The sequence below is a fragment of the Pantherophis guttatus genome, chromosome 8 (genome assembly GCF_059756535.1).
Source record: "Pantherophis guttatus breed Tessera chromosome 8, ASM5975653v1, whole genome shotgun sequence".
Classification (NCBI taxonomy): Eukaryota; Metazoa; Chordata; class Lepidosauria; order Squamata; family Colubridae; genus Pantherophis; species Pantherophis guttatus.
In genome coordinates, this window is record NC_142070.1 from 20,039,783 (window position 1) to 20,063,235 (window position 23,453).

Here is a 23,453-nt window from a genome sequence, read left to right on the forward strand (position 1 = left end):
AAAGCAAATTTGAATTTATGAACCAACAGAGTTCAAAAACCTAAACCACTTTACAAGACCTATGAACCTCAAGCATTGGCAATAGGCCGAAAGGATAACTAAGAGGGGGAAAGACATCAGAAGCCCAATCAACTCTACAGGGTTCCTCTTCTGACAGATTAGAGGATGAAGATATACTGATATACCTGGTGATGTTTGCAATCTGGAATCACCGGTGAATCGAACTGAGGTATGGCCAAATGGGATGCTTTTTGATCTACACGGTCTTCTCAGACATTCAAGAGCAGAGCGTGGTTCATTATATGTGCCAGGAGCTGGAGTAGAAGATTTCAGAGGGGCAAACCTCTAAGAAAATGCAAGAGAATATAAATATAGAAGTAGCAGGCAAGTCACTTATATAGTTACTGAGTAAAGAGAGGTCTATTTTCGTATAAGCAAAACAGAGTCAATGGAGAAGCTAGCAGTAAAATTGCAACTCATAATCACGTAATGTCTTCACAACTATGGCTGATTTGCTTAATGACCATGTCAGAAATGAGGTTGTAAGTCTATTGCAGTCACATGATGTCTTGCTTAGCGACAGAATTGCCATTCCCAATTGTGGTTGTTAACTGAGGACTATTTGTAGAATGCCGCAAGCTGCATGTTTGCAAGTAATTCATCTATGTAACCAAGAAAGTTTGCTTTCAGAGGCATCATAAAGTATATTTATTATATAAATTCATGTAATGTTTTGTAGGACATGACCAGCCATTTTGACCAGCATTGCTAGGAGGACAGCGGGACTCTAGTGAAAGCAGCAACACTGCAACTGTGATATAAGTCACTTTTTTTTTCTGTCTAAATTATGACACTGAACACACACCAGAGAACTGGGACACAGCTTGCACTTCAATCCTGCAAAACCACTTCTGTTTTTATCATTGTGATGGAAGCATGAACCTATGGGTATTGCTATTTCAGCCACTCCTAAATTACCAGGGCTAGATGCATAAAGATAATTATTAAATCTACATTGCAGCAAGAGATTAAAATTTGTCTGCTTGCCTGCCTGCCTGCCTATCTATCATCTATCATCTATCGATCGATCGATCGATCGATCTAATTTATCAAGTTTCTATATCACCCATCTCATCTGCATGACTCTGATTATATTAAAACAGGCATGAGCAAAGATTCTGCAAAATTAAGGCAATTTTAAAATGGCAAGATGTTTGGTGACTTCAGATGGCTTCATGCTCAAGTTCTGGGGCCTAACACTGCTAAGAACTATATTCACCTCATCATGACATTTCATATCCAGAGTTCACTGACTGTTTATCCTAGCTTAATTATAAACCATATAAACCAAAATGATATCGAACAAATATATTTTATAACCTGCTCCGTTCAATGCATAAGCCAAATTTGGAAATAATTTACTTTCCAAGAATAAGCAACAAAATATTCTTCTTTCAAATTCTTTTGTACCTGAATCCAAGAGAACACAACACCCTAAAGAAGAATCCATATAATTAGACTGAGTAATGCTCGAGAGCATTACTATTCCACTGCTATTCCAGAATTTGGGGGGAGGGGGGTTGTTTTTGAATATGTAATGAAATAAGCTGTTTGTGTTCTTGTTCCTCTGTTATCTGCCCATTATTTATATATAATTCTCAATTTTTGACATTTTGAATTGACATTTCCATTCTCTGCGTAGTGTCATACATGCAGAAACTGTTAAAAATTCTGGCAAGCACACTACTTTTTTGTGTAACATTACCATAAGAGCAGTTAGAACCATTAACAGATTGATGAGCCTCAATGCCTAGGAACTTTTCCTAGCTTTTGAAAGGACACATGAGATAGAGAGATAAGATGATAGAGATAGAGATAGAGATAGAGATAGAGATAGAGATAGAGATAGAGATAGAGATAGAGATAGAGATAGAGATAGAGATAGATAGAGAGGAAGGATGGATAATTATGGAGATGGATGGATAATTATGGATCTGATAAATAATCTAGTGAATAATTAGAATCTTTAAGAACTTCAGTGCAAATAGTCTGTCTGCTGGCATTGTGTTCTATTTAATGTATTTGTAAGTATCACAAGCAGGGACGCAGTGGCTCAGTGGCTAAGATCCTGACCTTGTTGATCGAAAGGTTGGCAGATCAGCGGTTCGAATCCCTAGTGCTGCATAACGGGGTGAGTTCCCATTACTTGTCCCAGCTTCTGCCAACCTAACAGTTTGAAAGCACATAAAAAAATCCAAGTAGAAAAATAGGGACCCCTTTTGGTGGGAAGGTAACAGCGTTTCATACGCCTTTGGCGTTTAGTCATGCTGGCCACATGACCACGGAGACGTCTTTGGACAGCACTGGCTCTTCGGCTTTGAAACGGAGATGAGCACCACCCCCTAGACTAACACTTGTGCAAGGGGAACCTTTACCTTTATCTAAGTATCACAAATAAACCACTGCAGACATTCCTCTACAAACAAAATCCCATAAAACTGTTCTTCAAATTTCCCAAACAGGCTAACAACAATGATATTTAAAAAGCAAATGAGAAAAAACTATAATACGTTTTACCTCAGAAAGAGAAAGAAAAGGAACATGCTGAGCTTCATTTTTCGTGATGCAACCTGCCTTCCCAAACTCACTTTTTATATTATATTGGCCAGGACCTGGAACACCCTGAAAAACAGAAAAAATAAATAAATAGATGAAACATCCAAATGTATGACAGTTTCAAGGAGACCTAATTCTGAAGGATTACTCATTCCATTGTGAAGTTTTTAACATAATTGTTAATGTTTATGAAGTAAAAATCTACAGTTATTATTATTTGTGTCACTTGTAATACAACTTAATCAGCAAATGTCAAGTCAAAAATAAGTTACCAAATCAGCTTCAGTCAATCATATGCTATAGTTCTTCTGCATTTGCTGGATGCCAAAAAAAAAAAAATAGCTCCTCATTTGGAGTATAGGCTTGCTATAAAAGCTCTCATCAGATTAATGCATCATGCATGTATAGAACAGAAAGAGACAGGTGGACAAACTCTCAAAATGTTGAGAAGAAAACATTAGGTAAGTCCAGCCCAGACATCTAATGGACCTAGAGAACTTCTAGAGTGCATTGGGGCTCAGCAATCTGATAGGTAGTTTCTGGAAACTGACGGTAACCGGATTCTCAACAAGTTTCCACCTGAACAACCTCTGTGTACAAATTATTGGTTTATTAAAATGCACACACTGAGTTTATCAAAAAGTTCCAGGTGATGAAATTACACTTGGAAGTGTTAATGGCAAAAGGCCAATAATGAATTTAACAGTATAAATACAAGCTCAAGTTGGAGTCTACACTATAACAATAATGGAGACGAAATGCCAATGCTTCTCCTTCCTAGTATCATATTGTGTCAGTAGACTGTCAGCTAGCTGCATTGTTCAGTGTAGTAAATTCCTTCTTGAAGGGATGTTTAGGAGTTGCTCCTGCTTTGCAACTATGCCCATTTCAACTAGCATTCTGCCAAGAAAAATATTCATATTCTCCAAAATCTTGACTCATCTTGATTGACTGACAAATTTTCTAGCTGGGTTAATGAGCAGTCTTGTGATACCCCACAAGAGAAAGGCCATTAGATTGACATCTTCCTTCATTGCCACTAAAAGTGTCTTCCTGGACCATCTAAGAGGATTGGGAATTGGAAGCAAAAGAGTTCCATTCCTACCCTAGAAGGCAGTTCTGGTGCCAGTGAAGGATGATGTCACTCTAATGACCTCACTCTTCAAGGTATCACAATGTTGGCCCTCTCATCATTGCTGCTTAACATTTATATGAAGCCACTGAGAGGTAACAACTACCAATTTATGGCATGCTGCCATAGAGTGTTCTGCCCCAGCTACGGAACCCAAGGAATGTAGCACATACAAAACTCCAAACAAAACTCAGTTTACTTCAAAACACAGTCTTTTGCAAATGCAGCTGTTAATAAAATGTCCTTAACAACCTGCCAGAAATTTCACAGATAAGATAAAATCCTACAAGAGTTGGCTGATAGCCCAGAAACCAGGTTTGCAGAGAAAGTTCAAACTCAATGATCATCGAACGAATGGATGAACACACGTTGTTTCCTGCAGCTTTTTACAAGCTGTGTGCAAACTTAAATAGGCTAAGGGAGTGGCCAATTAGCTCCAAGCCTTACTCTCAAGGAGACCTCCTCTTGAGTAATCACTCCTGCCTTTTGGCAGCTCTGCGTGCTCGTGCATTGAGAAGAGGCTCCTCCACTTCATCCTCTTCACTTAAAGGAGCCTCTGGAGGTTCTGAAGGCCCTGGCTGAATCCCTGCCTCTGGCACCACATGTTCTTCAGCCTCCTCGCTGTCCAACTCGAGCGCCGGCACCACATGTTCTTCAGCCTCCTCGCTGTCCAACTCGAGCGCCGGCTGCACAGGCTCCTGACGTGACACCACACCAACCTCCTCGTTGCCAGAATCAGCAACAATCCGCGCAGGCCGCTGGCGGGCCACAACATAGAGCCATGGTGGTGCAGTGGTTAGAATGCAGTACTGCAAGATAATTCTGCTGACTGCCAGTTCAATTTTCACCGGCTCTGAGAGATTAGATTGTATTAAGTTAATGAGAGAGTTTTGGATGTAAAAAGAATTTTAGTGGACAGTTTCCAATGCTTAGTTGGTTATTGTTTAAAACATGCCTTCTACCTCACAACATAACAAAGTTTTCAACTGACAGTATTCATTTATATAATCGCCACATAAATTTTACTTAACTCAAGACTGAAATGTATCCTGTGCTTCAATAAAAGAGGTAAACCTATGCTATATGGGCAAAAATAAGGTAATTGAATGCTAAAGGACTGAAATCAGCTAAATATGGTAAAATGTATGCTATGTAGCTATGAGACTGAAGCATATTGTGGCAATCAATCAAATTATATAAGGGAAAATGTGTTCAGATTTAGATTATGAATGATTCATGGTACAAAATATTGCCTTTGGAATATGCATCAATTGCCCAACCTGAGAGGAACCCTCCAAATAGATTAATATATCAGGATGGCACTCAGATTACTGTGCTAAACACTTGTATAATAATAGCATGTTTCTAAACTACCTGGAGAATTCACACAAACACATATATTTCTTGTATTGAGAGCTTGTTAGCATTGCTTGATATATATATCTTTATTTTAGACAGAATGGTTGATAAACTCATTGGATGGGGAATTTTTGACAAAAAGAAAAGAACTACCAATACAAGTATACTGTCAAAGGGATTGAATGTTGTACTTAAGAAGTTATAAATATTAATAAGAAAATTAGCATCAAAATAAAATTAATCTTGGGACCTTACCTACTGAAAATTCCACCAGGAGATAAATATTTTATCCTTTTTAAGAAGTCTTTCTCAGTAATCACTAATGAACCATGATTACTATTTACCTTTCACAGTAGTTCTATCATTTCCCCCCATTTAAACCTCTCTCAGAACTGTTGCAGTATCACTGCTTTTTTCTCATCTTCTGAAAGCCATTAATGGAACCAAAACACTATCCAATTCAAGGTCATCTGAATAAAAAACAGAACTCATTAACTTATTTTTCTTTTAAAAAAGAAAAAAGTGAAAGAGGTCTTATTCACTGAAAGTATTTCCCTTCTAAGAAATAATCTATTAGAAAGCTGGAAACTCTGGATTGAAAAACAATCTCATCCTTGTTGCCCCAATTTATTGAGAATTCATCTTGTGTCATACAAAACTCAGTAGAAGCCATTGAGAACCATCCTGTTTGGTTAGTGATGTACTTATGTGTGACAAAACAGACTATCTATTAATCTGCTGAATAAAACCAGTTGAAACCTAAAATTGAAGGAGAGCTTGGAGTATTCACTGTGAATGTATCCCTGACTTGTCAGAGGACACTGCCAAAATAGCTTTTTCAATCCTTTCTTCAAAGCAATCTTCCCACAAATTAATTTACTGACTAGGACTCTAACGATTCAGTTTCTTTATGATCCACACAATAATATAAAATGATGTTTTAGAAAGCTTGGGATGTCAAAATACTACGGTGTACATATACTTGCTGATAAACTGAGAATTTTAGGTGCCAAAATACATCCAAAAAATGAATTCATCTTATCAAATGGGTTTATCCATGAGTGTTTACAGTAATGCTTTTTTTTTGTAAAGTACACATATAAGCCCAAATACCATTTAAAAATGTGCTACCCAGAGGTAAGCCAATCGTAAAAGTTAAAACATACAAAAATTTTGAGAGTTGGCTTATTTATAGGTAGGTCATTTTTCATGGTGGTTTGAAAAATTCAATGGTCGTATTATCTATTGATGAACTTATACCCAAGTATATACAGTAAAGCAACCCCCATGCCATGGCCCACTACCAGGCCTTGAGCCCTTCAAACTGGGCCACGGAAGTTGAACCATCCAAATGGAGCTGTGTGCACACACGTGTGCTTGCCTGCCTCTTGCATGGAACCATCCCCCCTATCTTCCCCCACCCACCAGACAGCCCGCAAAGCCAGAAAGGTTGGGGAACCCTGCAGTAAAATATATTTTGTCAAGATGAACTTGAATTTTATCTTGACAAAATAATAATCATCAAGATAATAGGTAACAATAGATATTTGGCTTAACAGTTTATCCCAAGCTAAGGTGGAAAGGAAAACGTATCTTTGAAAATACTTTCAGGGAATATAAGTAAGTCCCAAATGAAGTGGCTTTTAGAATCAAAAGCATAAGTCACATAACAAGTTTCTTATGTAACTCTACATGTAAGATTGGAAGGGGGGGAGAGAGAGGGAGAGAGCCAATTATGAAAGAACAAAAGGCAAGACTTTGAGACAGAATAGCATGTTTGCATGTAAAATTTTCTGTAACTTGAAAAAATTGTCATGCAGCAATGCTGAGGAGCCTCTGGGAACACCTTCCATTGCTCCAGAAGGAAGTCACTTTAATTAGGTTAAAAATTGAAGCAGTCACCCGGGCCATTGCCTCAATTTCTTTTTCTCAAAAAAAAAAAAGCACTGCTTTACATTCTCAGTACAGTTGATGACTATGCTCTCTATATACTTTTATCTCCATGATTTTAAAATAATTCAAATATGAATATTTGTGGAAAAACATCTTGCACTGTAGCGGCCAATTACTTTAATATAAAGAAAAATTCTATGGCTTGTCAATATGTTTGTATTATTTCCTGTATCTCAAGTTCATTGATAACAGACCAATTAGGGTACTGGCATGTCAGGCTTACTTGTATTAACATCCAACATTTAATGTTAACATAAACTAAGATATTACTATTGAACATTCAAAAGCAGAATGTAAAAAGCACCAGAAAATGCTCCTTGTCTGGATTATTAAGCAAAGGGACACAGCATTGTTATGGGTCATTCCCAAAAGATACAGTCAAAAATAATATAATCAGATATACTTTACTATGCATAGAGAATTCATAGAAGACAGAAAAAGAGTGAGAGAAAGGAATGGTCTGTTATCAGTCTGGATTTTTCATCTGTTCATCAAAAAAAGAGAAGCGTATATTTGAGGAAGTGAATTCATTTAGATGGTATTTCTATTAATTGGCATAAGTGAATTAAAATTGGTCTACCCATATTACTGCTAAATAGTTCAGGTCAGAAGCAAATTCACAGGATATCTTCCAATAATTCAGTTGCAGAGTAGCTGACAGCAAAGGTGGGATTCAGCCAGTTTGCACCAGTTTGGGCAAACCGGTTAACTTTTTGCCCAGTTCGGAGAACCAGCTAATCCCACCTCTGGCTGGCCCCATCCACCCCACTCCTCCCAGGAATCCGCCCCCGCGCCCCGTTTTGGCTTCCAGAGTGGTGCAGGTGGCCTTCCAGGCTCAAAACCCCTGCTCTAGGGTGAGTTGGGAATGGAGATTTTGCATGATCATCCAGCCATGCCCACCCAGCCGGTCATTAGGGCAGAGAATCGGTTATTAAATTATTTGAATCTCACCACTGGGTGACTGGTAGATCCCCATTCAACTCAGCATGCCATTAACTAACCTCAGTGTATACTCATTACGGCAATTCTCTAACCAGATTATTTGTAATACAAAAAAGTACTGACTTATCAGATTGCTTTAAAGATTGATAAGATTATAGATAAGTAGCACTTTGGAGCATTGTAGGATATATGTCACATAAGAGCAACATTAACAATCGTGCTAGAAATGACATTTGTTCAAATCACTTACTCTATTTCATAATTCACAATTTAAATTTAAATTTAAAAAGCATGCATTATATGTTACAAGGCATAATTATTCGGTTCACACTGCATCTTGCAAATGGACATCGAATAAGAGACTGTGTAACTGGGCAAATATTGGGATACAGTAATAAGCTTAACAGTCGTTGGAAATTATCAACTCATGTGTCACAATATGTTTCCCCTCTTTTTTTCCCCCTACAATACTACTGCTCGATGGCAAACCCCAAAGTTGAGATGATAAAGGTCACATTTTATGACATAATACATTTTATGTCATTTATAAGTGGAATATATTTTAATCAATTGAAATAACACTGTAAGACATAATAAATTTCAGCACCACACCTTACCCAAGTTAAACAATTAATGCTACTTTTTATGTGCCAAGTACTAGTGACTGTTAAATAAATCACTTCTATCATGAAATATTAAACGTGTACCTTTATTATCCTATTAATTTGCTGCATTTGTAACTTTACAAGTACGTGTTTTATTCATTCTGAGGTATATTATTTCTGACAATCAGGTAACTGTATTCTTTATTAATCTATTCAAAGAGTATATACCTTCTTCTCTGACATTCAGAATGTAGCCATCTATTTTTAAAAAATGGAAAACACTAACTAATCTTTATACCTTGCATTTATGTTTAAATATGTGTATGTGTTCTAATACTTCCTGTAAATATGCCTTTGTTTATACTATAATTTAGGCAGAAGAGATACTGGGCACTTATATATAGTAAATGGTTTATAAAATATTCTGCATCTACAAGATGAGCAGAATTATTCTGAGAATAAGAAAACAGTAACAATGACAGTGTGATGAATTCTTCATTTGGGTAGAGAACAGCCATCAATTTTCCTAGCCTAATTTAATGTTTCTTCCAGAAATGCAGGATTTCAATTCCTATAATTTTCAGCCATTATGATTAAACAAGTTAAATTCTAACACCTCTTGGGGGGGGGATAAATCATAAAACAGCTTACTAAACTTGCAATCAATTCTTTCTTCCAAGCGTCTTCACATCATCTTGAACCTTTTTCAATATATGCATTTGATATACATACCACACCCATACAAGTGACTCCAACAGATCCCAGAAACAAAATCAAAGCTATCTGTTCAGAAAAGTGCAGTATTAGGACCAGGCAAGATATTATTCAAAACCCTCAAACTCCCAGGCTTTTTGGTAAAGGACCAAGATTGAGGAAGTCATACATCACATGATAAAGACACTAACATATGTTTATTGGGTTAGAAGAAGATATATATAGCACTGCATTATATATCTACAGTATATCTATCTGTGTCTATCTGTCCATCTGTCTGTCTGTCTGTCGGTCGGTCTCCCTCCCTCCCTCCCCCCCTCTCTCTTTTCTTCTATCCCAATAAACAAATGTTAATCACCAAAGCCTTTCCAAACAGCTGTTTTCACAGCTTTCCTAAAGGTCAGGAGCAAAGATACCATTCAGATCTCTGGAAAAAGGTTATTCCAGAGCATAGATGCCATGAGTGGCTTTTTGCTTTCCCTGGATCATCCACAAGGAGGAACCCCAAAAATTTCAAGGCTAATTGTGCAAACTTGCAGGTAGAATTAAGAACAGGCATGTGATAATATGATGCCTAAATTTTGCCTCTCACAGCTTTGTTTAAATAAAAAAAAATCAGTTACATGTAATATTAAGAAAGCATATAATTAGGTAAGACCAGATAGGGGAGGTCTAGCCCAATGCCTACAGACACAACCATGCATATCCAATTCTTATCCAGCTATGTAGGAATACTGCATAAAAGAAAAATCAGAACCCTGGAATTCTTAACAATCAAAATTAAAGACCTGAAAGGTAGCATCACATCTGAAAAACCAATAAGGCATACTTAGAAATCAACAAGACATACATAGTCATAAACAAGAGACAGAATATAGCATTTTTTTAAAAAAAAAATTATGTATCATGAAAATGTATAATATATATTTATAAACAAAAAATAAAAACTTGGTAAAGTTTAGCTGCTGGTTATATTTTATAGTTACCCAGTATGATATTCATGTGGATGTGAAATATTAAGATTCTTAAGAAAAGAATCATAAAGGAAGCTTCTTTGCTATCCAACTTCTAAGGAAAGACAAGAAGTATTGACTTAGATAAATGCAGATTGTTCATGTGTGACTCTGACATTATAACTAGTTTTTATGGTTTCTTGTATATTGCTGCTTCGAATTACTCAAATCTCACTTTCACAGCTGACAATATAACACAAGATGGTACTAGATATAAAAGTTGAAAATGCCAGCAACAGCTATAAATGTCACCCTACCTTAACAGGTATATTAAAAAAAAAACCAGGCTTTATACTCAATTTTACAACTTCATTAGATGATGAAGTAAGGTTTCTTTAAAATATTTTTCTCTTTTGAAATTTTAAAAAAGAAGTAATTCATATTATGTTGCCATTTGATAAGTAGGTTGTATTATGCTGATTCACATGATCAAGAGGACACAAATGCCACCCAAACTCACAATGATTAGTTAATTAGATTTTTCCACAAATTATTTAGGTGGAAATTTGATCACTCAATTTTGTTATGTCTGTAATTGCATCAACACATTTTCCTGATCAAACCTCAGATTCTGTAGCTTCTGCGCGCGCGATACTGCTGCGAACCGGTAATAAAGGTAAGTGGAACCCACCCCTGGTTAAGATTGCATCCCACAATCACATGGCTGCTATATGCAACATCTTTTGCCTGTTTCCATGCATTTTGCTTCCATGCTGTACATTTGGTTCTTTAAAGTTCTTACTTTTCTCTTTCTGAAAAAGTCATCAGCTCCCTCCAGCTACACGTTCCTTGGTTTTCCTCCTCCTTTTCTATTGATCACTAATCCTTCATATTATTTCTTTTGCAATTCATTTCTTATTCATTCTCTCTATATCACCTGAGAATAACTCACTCTGTTTTCAGTCTACATGCACTAATCATCCATAATTCTGGACCGCAGAATTCTGGACCGTGTGTCTTTTAACAATCAGACACACTTCTCAGGTACTCTCTTCCCATTCAATTTACCCGAGTGTTTCTCCTAACATGTCCAACATTCGCTTCCTCATATGAAAATGGGCAGAACCCTTCCATTTTTATTTCTTTTGACAAATCTCTTCTTCTTGTGCCAAATCCGTCATTGGACATTGGCGATCATGTTGGCAATAATATTTTTATCAACAGCCGCATGAAAAAATGAGTAGTATTTGACAAATACTACTCATTTTTTAGCACAGGCCATATATTACCCAATACCTTTCACCAGCATCTGCAGTTTCCGTCTAAAACTTTCTCCTTCCATTGCCCCATCTTTAGTCAATGTAAATGTAAAAAAAACAACTGTTGGGTTAAAAAAAAAAAGCTTATCATTCAAAACAAGCAACATCTCATTGCTAAATTTGTTGTTGTTGTTGTTAGTTGTGAAGTCATGTCCAACTCATCGCAACCCTATGGACAACATTCCTCCAGGCCTTCCTGTCCTCTACCATCCTCTGGAGTCCATTTAAGCTCACACCTACTGCTTCAGTGACTCCATCCAGCCACCTCATTCTCTGTCATCCCGTTCTTCTGTTGCCCTCAATCTTTCCCAGCATTAGGCTCTTCTCCAGTGAGACCTTCCTTCACATTAGGTGGCCAAAGTATCTGAGTTTCATCTTCAGGATCTGGCATTCTAAAGAGCAGTCAGGGTTGATCTCCTCTAGGACTGACTGGTTTGATCGCCTTGCAGTACAAGGGACTCGGAGGAGCCTTCTCCAGCACCATAGTTCAAAAGCCTCAATTCTTTGGCGCTCAGCTTTTCTTATGGTCCAACTTTCACATACATTGCCACTGCGAAAACCATAGCCTTGACTATACGCACTTTTGTTGGCAGAGTGATGCCTCTGCTTTTTAGTATGCTATCTAGATTTGCCATAGCTTTCCTCCCCAGGAACAAGCGTCTTTTAACTGCTAGATTATTTCTCGCAAAAACAGTTATCAACATTTGTGGAAGCAATTGCAAATATTGGTAATTGCTATCTTTTGATATTTTTTCATCCAAGGTGAAAGAGTTCTATGCCACAGCAGTAACCATCAGTGCCTACAATAATATTATTCAAATTCTTCCTCTTTGCGTGGTAATACTGTGTGTCCTGCTCAGGATGACTTTGCTTGTCCTCCAGGTACACCCAAAGGGCAACATAGACAATAATGATCCATCTGTTCACTACTGGCAACTAGCAAACTTCTAATAAAGACAGATGTGGGTCACCCTGTACAAACGTGCTGCAGGGTGCTAATGAATCCTGCTAATGGTCACTACCTGCCACTTTAAGCTGATTGATGAACAAAAGGGTTAAGCTTGAAGAGCTAAGATGAGTGCGACGGACTATCATCAGTCTTGCTACAACATCTCTTCTATACTGACAGCCTTGCTCTTTCCTGTCATCCTTCTCAGTTTGATCTTTATACGGATATATTCTGAAGCATACCAAAAAATAATAATAATAATTTTACTTTCACAAGTGGGAGAATAAACGAGAGATTTTCTACTATGTTCTACTACGCTGAACGTTCAGGCGCAATATGTTTACAATTTACCGCTTCATCAAAAGTCTTTCCAAACATAAAAATAGCCATTTGTAACTAAATCCAATGTTAAATGACTTGCAATGCAATGTTTCCTGTTCCAGATACCTTTACCTATCCACCATTCCTTTCACCAAACATTTGTTCAGTAACAAAGTTAAAAGTAACATTTATTAAAATTAGTTCCAAATTCCATTACTAGCTCCTTCAAGGTTCCACCCAAAGTACTTCAATTTGATTCTCTAGAAAATTTGTAAAATATTAATCAACACAGTTCAATATTATGCATGTAATGCATGATTCGCTAAACAGTTATATGCAAAATTTTAGACACCCTTAGTCACATTGTATGTTTCAGTGTATCCTTAAGTGAACAGGTTTTTATTGTTTAATAATTTGTATGCTGTTCAACTCCCAACAATTCTGGGCAGCTCCCAAGTAAAAATGTTTTTAAAATAATAAACAACCTCCACATTGCCATAACCTCTGTATAGCACAAAGTTAAATACATATTTCTAGAAATTTAAATGCACATTTAATATTTATGTGCTGCTGTTTGCAAATCTGAAGCAATGATACAATACCCTGCCTCCTATTTTCTCATCAGTAACAACCCTTTAAAATAGGTTGGACTGAGAGACAGTGACTGGCCCAAACCCAGAAGGCTTTCATGATTAAGGGAGGCTTAAAACTCACTGTCTCCTGGTTTTTAGGCCTACACCTTAACCACTATGCCAATTGGCTCTCTACGCAGTATATGCAATAATTAGGCACAACCCAGGTTCTTCACACAGTATATTTACTGAACTTAAAGCGTATTCTTTGATAAAGGAGTGAGGAGTAGTAGCAGTAAAGAGCTTCCTATATAATGCTCTGAATAACAATTGAATACAATTATATATTGATTAGAACACAGGTGTCAAACTCACCGCGTCACATTGTTGTCATGTGATGTTTCGTGATGTTTTTCCCATTCACAGAGCTGAGGTGGGCGTGGCCGGCACGTGATTTGTTTGACACCCCTGGATTAGAACATCCAATACACAACCAATCCTCAAAACTAGATTATAGATAGTGTGAACTCCTTGATAAACTATGAATTCAATTGCAATTTGTAAATTGAGTTAATATTTTAAGTTTTGGTCTATAAGGGAAAAAAATCCTCATGTACATCAAAAAGAAAATTAATATTCTTCAGGATAATTTTTTGTTAAGCTTCTTCATTTGTAATTTGTTTGGCAGTAGTTCTCACCTTTCCTTGGTCATTATGATTTCATCAAAGTAGAATAATCGTGTGCTTCCAGCAAACATCTCCATACAGCTACTGACTTACAATAAAAAGGTTCATGTCTCATCTCCATTTGGTTTCCATTTAAAAATTATACCCTAGACATACTTTGCTGCACTGCCTCTTACAAACTATTTATTTAATTATTTAGGGTATGGCTTCTACAGAGGTCATGCAATCACTGATATACAAATTTAGTTTAAATAAAGCATCAGCAAATACACACGCGCACATACACACAAACATATGTGGACAATACAATAAAAAAGATAAAATATTAAATATTAAATTAATATAAAATCATTATAAAAACAGATAGTTGAGTGATAAGAAATAACATGGATGAGCTATTCATAAGTTTTAGAGAAAGCTTATATTTTAAGAATGAGTAATCCATTAGTCAGCCAATCACAGATATTCAGATATTTATTTTCAAAATGTTAAAGCTGTTAAATGTAAATATTAAATGTAAAATTAAAAATTAATTTTAACACAAAAGATACAACTAAAATAGTGTATACAATTATGTTTAAAATATAACATAACTCAAATTTTAAATAGCATATTAAAATTGTCAAATTCCTATCTATGATAGAAATATTCTAAGATCTTGTGGGGACCTGCGTTCAGATAAACTGAGTTCAGAGCAAGTAGGGGTATTTGCTTGCAAAATGATCCCTGTTATTTAACATGCACTGTACTGTACATCACATTGCTTCACAGAAGTGAGAAAAATTAGAAAGGAAATAGTATGTAAAATGTGCCAAAGTCTTGTAGCTTCCAGGCCCTCTACAGCTCAGTAATGTTGAAGCCATCCTCTTGCTCCCAACCACCCAGCAGATCTCAGGGCTGATCTGAACTATCTGCAGCAATGCTGGAGTTCTTCCTCTTCCATCACTCCTCACTCACCATCTCCACCACATGCCATGGCTAGCAATGAGCCTCTTATACCAGCCAAATTCCTGTTTTAATGTTCCCTTCTTTCTCTTCTCTCTTTTTGCTTCCTTTTCTTATTCAGTTGTGCTTTGTTCTTTTTCCAGTTGTTCATAGAGCCACAGTCAGTAACCTTTATTCATGCTTCACCTTGCCTATCATGGCCCACTCATACAGCTCAACCTGTCTTCCACTCAACTGTTTAAAGAAAATGCAATCCCAATCCCCACAACCTTTATTCTGTCCTGGGTGCCAACTTAAAAAAAGTTCCCTGACTAATAGCTATTCAGCCTCTGCTTCAATATAGTCATATCATATTTCTTGATAATTGGTTCTGCTATCACAACACTCTTTCTTAGATTTTTCTTCTAACATTCAATTGAAAGGCTTTTTGTGTGACTATAAGGCCATGTTTCTGTGTCCACATGGGAAGATGGAGGGTTTTGACTCTCAAGTATATGAGGAGGTCTATTGTAATGAGTATACAGGATGTCCTTGAAGAAAATAAGGAGGAACCACTACAAAGGCAACAATCACATAAGTGAGGCTTGAACCCAGACCAAGAAAGTGGTTTAGGAAAACACCTCAAATACAACTCCCATCCCAATTCAGATGAAAATGAATTGGGAAGGAAGGGAAGCACATTCAGACTTGCAAAATTTTGTTACTTATAGCTATTCCAATAAATCTGTGTATCATGCATTACAATAGTCAAACTGGATGGTGATTAACTATAAATCATCAAGACTTTGTAAGCATAAGAGAGAAAGTTAGTTGTTATTATAAGATGGAGGTACAGTATGTTATGTCATTCAAAGGTCACTTCTATCCTACAAAATACAAAATAATTGTACCTCTCATCTACTGTGTCTCATATACTAGAGGAAAGAATTCCAGAAAACTCTAACGTGCTATCACAATATATAAATATCTACCAGATAAACAGATTGCATATATCAAAGCACACAATATGAAAGGTAATTATTCTTTTCCATTTGTTTCTGTCAACAGGAATAGGAATATACAAGTGAAAATTTGGTGGTATGACACTTAGCCAAATCAGCAAATACCCCAAAAAAGCTAGAAGATAATTAATTGAAGAATAGATACAGTTACTGTACTTGGGTTCTCAAAATACTGTTTCTTCAAGCTTCATTCTGTATCAATAGCAAACTTCAACTACATTTTTGTGGGAATGCTACATATAGATAACGTGGGAATGAAGAATAAGTACAAAGGAAAAGCCTAGCTTTTAAATTATGTGCCCTAATGTTCCATGCTTATATACTCATTTGTTATACGTACTGTTATTTGTTAACATCAAGTGAAATTAATTGAACAACTTTCTCATGTACAACCAAAGGCAGTAACCAAGTAGTCCACGACTTAGGGCCACAATTTTGTTTGTTAAGCAGAGCAATTGCTAAGTAAGTTTTGCTCAATTTTACAACCTTTTTGACATAGTTATTAAACGAATTACTGCAATTGTTAAGTGAACCATGCGGTCGTTAAGCCAATCTGGGTTCCCCCATTGACTTCTTGTCAGAAGCTAGCTGAGGAGGTCACAAATCATCATCACATGGCCCCAGGTCAGTGCAACTGTTTGATCATGTGACTGTGGGGATGCTGTAATGGTTGTAAGTATGAAAAACGATCATAAGATAGTTTTATCAGTGCTGTTGTAACTCTGAATGGTCACTAAACAAATGATTGTAAATCAAGGACTACCTGTACCATCCTTAAATTATGTTCAGAAAGATCCAACTGAGAACAGTTTTCAATAAAAATAAGTCTTCACCAAGAATTAGCAAATGCAATGGGATTATTACCCAAATTTAGGAGCCTCTGAAACTGAAATGACGACAAACAATAAAGGGAAACATTATATACATATCTTGAACTCACAAATAAAAAGTAGGAAAAAAATTTAATGGACAAATAATAAAATAAACTTGTAATTGTCAAGATTTTAATTTAATAAAGCCCTTAAAATTTTTGTTATGCTATTATCCATGGTATCAATGCTATATAGCCGTGATGGCGAACCTATGGCACACATGCAGACATGGCACGCAGAGCCCTCTCTGTGGGCACAGAGCAGTCGCCCAGCCTAGCTCCAATCGCGTTTCTCCATCATGTTCACTCAATCAATTCCAACTTCTCGCGAAAGAAGAAGATCTTGCAAAGTTGGAATTGATTGAGTAAACTTTTTCGCTTGCATGCTTCACAAATGGGGAGACGGGGTCCCGTCCTCCTCCTGAAGCCCATTACAACACAGAGCCGCAATGCGACCCTGCCTCAGCTCGGCTTGACAAAAAAAAGCAGTTTCATTTCCTGCAGAGCTGCCAGTGTTGGGATGCCCCGCCTCCCCACTGGCCAGCTGGATTTCTTCAAGCACTTAGCTTGGACACCTATTAGCTCCACCCCGCTCTCTGCCTCAGCGAGTGACGTGCAAAAGTTCAACCGGGCTCCTCAAGAGACAGAGTTTTCAGGGGGCCAATCTAGCACCTGGGCTGGCTACATCAGAAACGTTCGTTCTTGGCTTTGAGATTCCTAGCCGCAATGGGCAGCAAAGCTAGGTTTGTCCCCCTGCGGCAATCCAGCAGACAAAACAGGAAAAGGGGATGGAGAAAAACAGTCCTGTTGCCAAGGTACATGCGGGTCAGAGGGGGGCAGAAATTCCAACTTCAGCCTCCTGGTTGTTGCACGGACTTTGGGCGAAGACTGGAGAGAAGCACAGCTGGCTCACTCGCACTCTCTCCTTCCCCAGTCTAGCTTGACGCAGGCAGCAGCGCAGCTCACATTGCCCTTTCCAAGCCCGCTGTCGGTAAATCTGGGCGACAGTGAGGGCTGGCTTTTTGCCTAGCTTTGTCCAGCTGTCAGGGAAAGCAGATGGGGGCCTGGGGAGCAGTGGTGAAATGTAAAATCTGTTACTACTGGTTCTGTGGGCGTGGCTTGGTGTGTGTGGGGGGGTAATGTGACTGGGTGGTCGTGGCCAATTATTCGGCCAAAGAGGTTGTAGAAAAAATGCATTTAAAAACCTCTGACAATCCCAGCTGAGCAGCATGATCATCAGAGGCTTTTTTTTTTACTTTTAAAAGCATTTTTTCAGCCAAAGAGGTGGTAGAAAAAAAATGCTTTTAAAAGTAAAAAAAAAAAAGCCTCTGATGATTGCGTGGCTCAGCTGGGCATGGGGGGGGGCAGGCATTTTTGCTACTAGTTCTCCAAACCACTTGCCACCATCGCTACTGGATCGGGTGATCCAGTCCAAACCAGGAGCATTTCACCCCTGCTGGGGAGGAAGCCTGCATCAAGCTAGACTGGAAAAGCTGGCTGCAAGAGAAAGAGAAACCAGGTGAGCCAGACCCAGATGCTTGCCGGGTCCCCTCATCCCAGAAGCGACAACCTCGCACTCTCCCCTCCCTGCTAGTCCCTCTTCTTCACACGGGATTGCCCAGCAGTGGGAACAGAAAGGGAGAAGGGGGCAGCAGCAGCTGCTAGCATTGTGGGGATAGTGCCACACAGAAACAGGAGCACTCAGGAACACACAAACAGGTTGGATCTTTCTTTCTTTCCTCCCATCCCACCCCGCCCCACCCACCCTGCCCACCAGAGATCCCTGGATTCCCTCCCCAACCCTGCCTGTCTCATACAGGCACCACCCACATGAGTGATGTAGAGTTGGCCATTCCCACTCTGTCACATGACCCCCCCCTCCAGCCACACCCACCCAGTCATTAGAAAGAACCAGTTATTAAATTATTTGAATCCCACCGCTGGTAGTAAAACCTTATTATTCAGGTTAAATTGCCATGTTGGCACTTTGCGATAAATAAGTGGATTTTGGGTTGCAGTTTGGACACTCTGTCCCTAAAAGGTTTGCCATCACTCTTATACATATATAGAGTTTATAATAAGACAGTGGTTAGAATGCAGTACTGCAGGCTACTTCTGCTGACTGCTGGCTGAGAACAGTTTGGCAGTTCGATTCTCACTGGCTCAAGGTTGACTCAACCTTCCATACTTTCGAGGTCAGAAAACTGAGGACCCAGACTGTTGGGGGAAATATGATTCTGTAAACCACTTAGAGAGGGCTGTAAAGCCCTGTGAAGTGGTATATAAGTCAAAGTGCTATTGCTATAATAATAATAATAATTTATATGCCATTCATTTTCCAACAACTTTGGGCAATTTATAAATTGTTAAAACATTTAAAAATAAGTAGCATTTCAGGAAATACAAACAAAAAAGAAAACAGAAAACAAAAACAGATGGGAACAAGAAAAGAGAAGAAAAGTGGCATCAATTATCTTTGCCAAAACCCTGGATAAAGAATCATATCTTGAGGACTTTTCAAAATGCCAGGAACCATTTAAATTTCAGGTGGAACCTCACTGCAGAGGGTAGGCTCTGCTGCAGAGAAGACCTGCTTCTCTGTAGCAAGGGGTGGAAGGGGGAATGAGCCACATAAACAAAACAAGAAAAGCCTATTTACTCATCTTGTAATTCTTACACAATAATCCTCTTAAATCTCAGTACTTGCTTGGCAAGTCAAGCTATTCTTTGATATACTGGAGCAATATGGACATGACAGATAAATAGACGGAACAGAGGGACAGCATGAGTGCGTAAAAGAATTAGACCCCCCCCAAAAAAATGGATACTCCTCCATAAGATGTAGGAATGACTCACCAAACTGAAAACCATCCTAAGGTTATATTTGAAAAAGAAGAGTGAAAACTGTGTCTTTTTCCTATTTGGAAGAAATATGATACAGCACTTCTCCTGCTGTTTCTCCAATTCTCCTACGACTTTCAGAAGTCATACAATACAATGTGCTACAATAATGTAACAAGAATATATCATACTTTGCAAAGATTGCTTAAGTCTATGCAAATTCATCTTCTTCTAAAAGCCCTACTTTGTAAAGCCCACCAATTATTTTTATTCCACAGCTCATGTTCCTTTTTTTTAAACGTATGCTGTTTCAAACGGGAACTTTCAAATCCCGTCATAAATAATTTTCTACATATTGCAAATGACTATGTTCAGTTAGCGTTACCTTTTTTCCTTCCTGTAATACTATTTCTTCATGATACCGTGGAATATAGAGAACACATTTTTTCTTGTCTTCCTTCTTGATGTTGACATTTTCACAATGCACTGCGCTTTCCCTTTAGAAAATTTGAGGAGATTTATGAGTTGCCTTTTAAATGCCTAAGCTCCTAAAACATGCACAAAATGCTTTTACCCTTTTCCCCCAAGAGGAACATTAAAAACAGCTGCTTTTGCAAGAACAAATGAAAAGCCAGTTTGCTCACTAATAGCCTAGCCTCCACTTATATAATGGAATAAGATCTATTTTTCATTTTCAAGTTTTCTTCTCGCAGGTAAATTACCAATCGAACTGCAGTCGAGGCTGAGGAAGCCTAGAAAGCTGTGTAACTACTATATGGAATAAAATCATGTTTCTTGCAATAATTTAGCAATGGTTAGTTTATGTATTCATATCTTGTCTTTATTATTTTTTACAAATAATTCAAGGCGGCAAACAAACTCAACATACCTTTTTTCTATTTTTCCCACAACAGCAATCCTGTGAGGTGAATTCGGCTGAGAGAGAATGACTGGCCCAAGATCGACCAGCTGGCTTTCATGGCGGGATTAGAACTCATGATCTCCCCATTTCCAGCCTTAGCCACTGGACCAAACTGGCTCTTTACAAATACCGTAGTATTTTTTTTAACATTCTTCTTAACATTTAAAAGCTTCTTTGTGTTTTTAGTTGCTTTACTCTGAGGTCATATTACTTTCCAGAACCACAGATTTTCACAGGGAAAAATGTTTTTTAAAAAGTATAACTAATTGTTCAGGGCAAGATTCCTGTCTCCCAGGTTTCTTTTTTTTATTTATAGCACGCTTTTTAAAAAGATTAATTTGAACCAGATGTTTAGATACTTAAATAAGATGAAGCCCGTTCCAGTTGGTGTCAGGATGTATCAAAATCAAATTAATAAAATAATAATTAATTAAGTGTTAATTATTAATTAATTAAAATAATTAATTAAAATAATTAGTGCCTTATAAAACTATGGAAATTTAAACTGTAACTATTTGGTTTCACTATTACTAATCTGTTTGTGCTTTGTATCTTTAATGCATTCCTATTTCAAAAACTTTTAGCATTCTTCTTGTGGAATCCTGTAATTTAAGGAGTAAAAGGACCATACAAGAAGATAGGAGTTCAAATCAACTCTATCCTCATTTCCTTTCCCTTCTATTCTCCATAAAAGTTATTTTACCCTTAGCCAAAGTAAGTAAGACTATAAGAAAAACAACTCAAAGATGACCATGATAGAGGAATCAGCATATTTCAACACTCAGATATCTTGTCTTCGTGTGCAGATTGACCTCAGAACTTAAATGAATCAAGAAAAAGCATCTTTCAGTTTTCTTTAAATTCTGACTAAAAGGAGTTTCATGCACATATTGAAAAAGCAGATTTAGTCTAGGGACTCATAAGGAGATAACTATCAGTGAGTAACACTGATCATAAAAAAACAGATGGGCTGACAAGTTAACATTATTTACAGGCAACATGAATACGTAACAAATTTCCTGCCTTCAATCATTTCTCAGAACATGCTACTTAGCAGAGTACTAAATTGACAGTATATAGTAGTAGGTGATAATAACGAAGTTTGGCTTCTTTGAAACAAACAATAGTTAATATTAAGATAATTGGAGATGAGAGGGATGATGCAACCATTGAGAACCATTTAATTGCGTGGCATGAAAGAAGAGAGGGAGGGGAGAAGAAAGTTTGGGAGCTGCTGTATCTTCAAGCTGATGAGGGGCATGGTTGAATGAGAAGTGCATAACTTGAAGCCCTAAGACTACATCTAGCCACTGTAAGCTGTAGATATAAATGCGAGAGACCTGAAAAAGATTTTCCAACTCATACGTCTATCATGATTTAAAAGACTGAGAACAAGGACTTAGAAGAGAGACTCCTGGGTGTATTTAACTTGAACAAAATAGGCAGGGAGATAGGAAAGAACCTTTAAAAAATCTGAAAGCGTTGGAAATAGAAAAAGATCTAGATCTGTTCTGTCTCTGTCTGTCTTTCTGTCTCTGTCTCTCTGTCTCTGTCTCTCTGTCTCTGTCTCTGTCTCTGTCTCTGTCTCTCTCTCTCTCTCTGTCTCTCTCTCTCTCTCTCTCTCTCTCTCTCTGTCTCTCTCTCTCTCTCTCTCTCTCTCTCACACACACACACACACACACACACACACACACACACGGGGAAGAGCAAGACAAAATGCAATGGAGCAAGAATCATTCTTGTTGAACTTAGGAAAAAAAAATTATATTAAGATTAGTCCAAGAACAGAACCAATTACTGGGGAACTGATGAGCTTCTTTCCCCTAAATTACTTCGATTTTAGGAGTCTGTGAACTATATAATTAGAATTATTCAACACTCTCCTAGTTTCACTTTTCATTATCCTGGTTTTGGAATAGGGCCTCCAAACAACCCTCAAAAGGCAACTGTGTCCTCCCTGTCTTCTCCCCACCCCACCCAGAATTACACATTTGATGATACTATGTTACAAGGGGCAAATATGATTCAAAGTACCAGTTGAATTACATACGGAATGATATCATAGTCTGCAGGTCCAGGGCCCTCATGTGGCTTAAATTCAAGACGCTTTTCTCTCAAACTGCCAAAATGCACTCCTTTATATTTCAAAGTTGGATAGGTTTCATTCTGAAAGAAAATGAATACAGAGTTTATTCTCATTTTTCCCCACAAGACATAAGCAAGGTTTGAGCTACATATTTCATAGTATAAGTTCAGTAATTGTACGCAATATTAAAGTTAATCAATATACTGCATAATTCAGACAGAAATGAATAATCCTTGCCATTGTCAAAAACTGAAAATTTGCATTTTATGTATATGAACAAATCCAAAAATACATATTTATTAATTCATATCCTGCAACTACTATATTTTTCTTCTCAGTAAATTGAATTTATGCATATATAAAACCAATCATTATTACAACCACAGATATGGTACAAATACATTTATAATAGATAAAGCAGAAAATATCTGTCAACAGTTTTTCCCTTGGATCAGTGAATCAGTTGAATAAATCTGAACATAGATAAGCAGACAACTGTTTTCTATGTACATGACAATGCTACATATGAAGTAGTTTGTAACTACTTTCAAAACTAGAAAAAAGAACACAAAAATACAATTGTGTTATAGGAATGGAATTAGAGCACCATCCAGTGGTTTCTAAAAGGTATATTCATAAATCTAAGAAATTTCCAAATAAGCAGTA

At 37.4% G+C, this 23,453-nt stretch overlaps 1 protein-coding gene across 1 annotated transcript in view; it reads right to left on the reverse strand.

Annotated features, from left to right (window-relative positions):
• STPG2 (sperm tail PG-rich repeat containing 2) overlaps positions 1–23,453 on the reverse strand; it is a 181,474-nt gene that overhangs the window by 135,449 nt on the left and 22,572 nt on the right. Inside the window, exons 5-8 of the mRNA XM_087875365.1 lie at positions 22,752–22,867; positions 20,165–20,276; positions 2,578–2,682; positions 186–345 (exon numbers count right to left, since the gene is read on the reverse strand). Of these exons, the coding sequence (XP_087731491.1) occupies positions 186–345; positions 2,578–2,682; positions 20,165–20,276; positions 22,752–22,867 (493 nt within the window). The remainder of the gene's footprint in view (positions 1–185; positions 346–2,577; positions 2,683–20,164; positions 20,277–22,751; positions 22,868–23,453) is intronic.